The following is a 3,210-nucleotide window of genomic DNA, read 5'->3' as shown; positions in this document are numbered from 1 at the left end:
TTGCATGAAAGTCACTCCTGTCCACCTTTTCATCTTCACCTTTCTCTTTCAAACACACACTGGTTTTGCATTCATGCCTATGTTAACCAGTGATCCCTGAAAACAAATTTGTTCAAGTTCCCTTAACAGTACCACATAGTAACATTTTACCACCACCACCTCCTCTTTCTGGCAGGGGCTCCAGAGGCCCACCCCACTGCCAGTTCTCTCTCTCTCACACACACACACACACACACACACTCATTCATTCTTGCTAGCACTCTTTGCTGGCCCTTTCCAAACTGATTCTCTCTTCTTGGACTCTCACGCCCAGGCAGGCCAAGCAGGCAGGCTGCCGCCGCCTATTCCTCCTCCCTGGATCAATGCCCCCAGTTGTTGGCTCCGATCTCCTGCTTGTATCTATTAGTGAGCACGTTGGCTTTGCGGGTCAGTTTGGAGAGCACCGCGTGCAGTCCACTCAAGTGGTAATGAAACTGCTTCTCCAGATCCTCCTCCACCTCCTCATCCTCCGGGATACCCCGGCTAATGTCCACAGAGCCGGGGGCCCCGTTCAACTTGTCCTTCTTCCTGCTGGCCGCCTCCTCGGCCGCTTGTTGCAGAACTCCCCACTCGATGTCGTTGCGAATGGACTTGAGCAGCACGTAGTGGCTGTACATGTCTCTCCGGGAGCAATAGGGCCCCCCGTTGGGGGTGAGCTGGGCCTCCCTTTCCACGCAACCACCCCCCGAGTCCAGCTCCTCCAGCAAGAGAGGCACATCCCGAAGGAGGCTAGGCACCATCACCGTCTGGTCCATGTTGCTGACGGCCCCGATGAAGCGGTTCATGGCGTTGAAGAGGGAGTGTTTTTGGCTGTAGGAGTCACAGATCTGCATCATGGTGGCGGCTGGGTGGGGTGTGTGTATGTGTGTGTGTGTGTGTGTGTGTGTGTGTGACGAGAGCGAGGCGAACCGGCAGCCGCGGCAAGAAGAGGGTGGCACCGCCCAAGTCCAGGAAGCACCGGCGGCTCCAATGGAAGCGGTGTGCCCGGGGAAACCAAGCGCCAGGCACAGGAGCAGTTTTCGGTTGTGGGGTTTTTTCCTCCCCCTCCTCTTTGCAAACAATTAAGGCAGCGGCTTTTCCTCCACAACGAATCTCTTTCCGACAGTTAAGCCGCCTTTTCCACAGTTTGCCAGGAGAGGCTGTAAAAGAGAGAAAAAGATGGCGATGAGCCCTCCCCCAAAAACCCCCGCGCCTTCAGCGGCCCTTCTCCCCCCCCCACTCCCGCCCCGCCGGCCCTTCGTATCCTTTTAGCCGCAGACGGTGTCTCCTCGTTTTATGAGCCTCCCTTCTTATTCCACCCATCAGAGGCATCAAACAGCGCATTTATGCCGCCGTTTCCACCCTTCCAGATTCTGACGCTGCTGCCCCCCCCCCGGCCCAGAGCTCCAGCAGGGCGCTTCGCTCCCCCCCCCCCCGCCGGCCAGTTCTTGTCTCTTGGAGAGGCGGCTGGAGCCCCGCTGGCCAGGGAGGCCCCAGCGCCGCCGCCGCCCCGCCGCAGGAGAGTGTGTGTGTGTGTGTGTGTGTGGGGGGTGTCCCCTCGCCCTTGAAGGCGGCAGGTGCGGGGGGGGGCGTCGGAGGCAGCCCTGGCCGGGCTGCAGCCTGCGGGGGGGTCGGGGGCGGCGCTGGGCTCCCCTGGGCCGGGGCCACACTCACCGCCAGCTCCAGACGGGCCCCTTCCCTTCGTCCCTCCCTCCGCGACGTGGCTGCGCGCTCGCTGGCTCCGGCTCGCTCTCGCTCTCTCTCGGTGTGGTGCGCGCGCTCCGCCCGCGTGAGGAGCCGCCGCCGCCGCCTGCCTGCCTGCCTGCCCGCCCGCGCCGCGCCACCAGCGGCACTTATATATGGGCTGCGGGGCGCGGGCGTCGCGCCAGGGCCGGCCCCGGGCAGTCGGGGCAAGGCGGCGGCGGCGGCGGCGGCGAGGAGGCGCCTCCCTCCCTCCCTCCCTCCCTCCGGCAGCCGCGCCGGTTTCCATGGCGCCGGAGGGGGGAAGGGGGCCCCGCCCCTCTCCTGACACTCCGGCGGGCGGGGCGGCTGTGGAGCCCCCTCCCCCCTTGGTCCTGGGGGGCTCCTGCAGCCCCGCTGGGCGCCACGGAGCGCCACCCCCACACTCCGCCCGCCCGCCCGCCCGGGGGTCCTCCTCGCCCAAACACCAGAGCGGAGGGGGGGAGGGGCGTTTCCGCGCGCCCCACACGCGCGGCCAGGAGAAGGGTGCGGGGTCCCCGCCCTTCCTCCGCCGACCCCCCCCCCCCGCCGGGGCCCACCACGGACGGGCCACCCCGGCCTGAAAGGAGCCCGGGCGGCGGGGCGGGGCCCCCACAGACGGGGGGAGGGGGAGGGGTTCCCCCTCCCCACCCCCGCTTTGGAAACCCGGCAAGGCGCTTCCGACCCCCGACCCCCCCCCCCATGGGAGAGGCCCGGCCGGACCGGACCGGCTCTTCTGGCAGCCCTGGCCCCTCCCCCTCGGGGCGCCAGACAGGGGCCCCGGGAGGCGCCCACCCCCCGCCGCAGCCCCCGACCACCTTTCTTCTTTTAGGTGGGGGGGACTGAAATTAAACCGTGGGGGGCCCGAGGTTTTCTTCGGAGGGAGGGGACGGGGGGGCGCGCTTTTTCTCTACGTGCCGGTTTTATGAACGACCCTTTCTCCCCCCCCCCCGCCCCGCTTTTCTCCCCGACTGAGCGATGCCACGTGGGGCCCAGAGAGTCCAGAAGCCCCCCCCCACCGCCTTCACCCCCCCCCCCGGCGAGGCACCGGAAGGTCCCCGCTGGTCCCCAACGCGGCGGTCCAGGGGGGCGCGCGCAGCGTCGGTGCCCACGGGGGGAGATTTCTATTCACTGCCCCGAGATCAGGGGGGGTGGGGGCCTCAGGCCGCCCTCGCAGGCGGGGGGGGTGCGGGGGGTTCGTTAAGGCCGCGCCGCCTGTTCCCGGGGGGGGGTCGGGGGCGTCTCCCCCACCCCATGTCACGCGCGGGGGGGGCGGGGAGAGGAGGGTGTCGCTGCTCCGGCGGGCCTCCCTGCCACGAGGCGGCGGCGAGGGCCGCGCAGGGGCCGATCACGCCCTGGCCGCGTGGGACCCTCGGCCCCGCCCCGGGGGCTCGAGCCGGACACGCGCCGGCCGCCTGCTCGCTCCCCGCCCCCCCCCGAGAGGAGCGGCCCCATCCGGAGCCGCTTTTATGC

The 3,210-nt window shown here is 68.3% G+C and overlaps 1 protein-coding gene across 1 annotated transcript; it reads right to left on the bottom strand.

Annotated features, from left to right (window-relative positions):
- Window positions 1-327: 327 nt before the first annotated feature.
- MID1IP1 (MID1 interacting protein 1) lies at window positions 328-889 on the bottom strand. Its single transcript, XM_056861959.1, has one exon. It carries the CDS (start codon window positions 873-875, stop codon window positions 360-362), a length of 516 nt encoding a protein of 171 aa, XP_056717937.1. The 5' UTR covers window positions 876-889; the 3' UTR covers window positions 328-359.
- Between the last annotated feature and the right edge of the window lie 2,321 nt (window positions 890-3,210).

The sequence above is a fragment of the Euleptes europaea genome, chromosome 16 (genome assembly GCF_029931775.1).
Source record: "Euleptes europaea isolate rEulEur1 chromosome 16, rEulEur1.hap1, whole genome shotgun sequence".
NCBI lineage: Eukaryota > Metazoa > Chordata > Lepidosauria > Squamata > Sphaerodactylidae > Euleptes > Euleptes europaea.
This window is presented reverse-complemented; position numbering and strand designations above follow the sequence as displayed.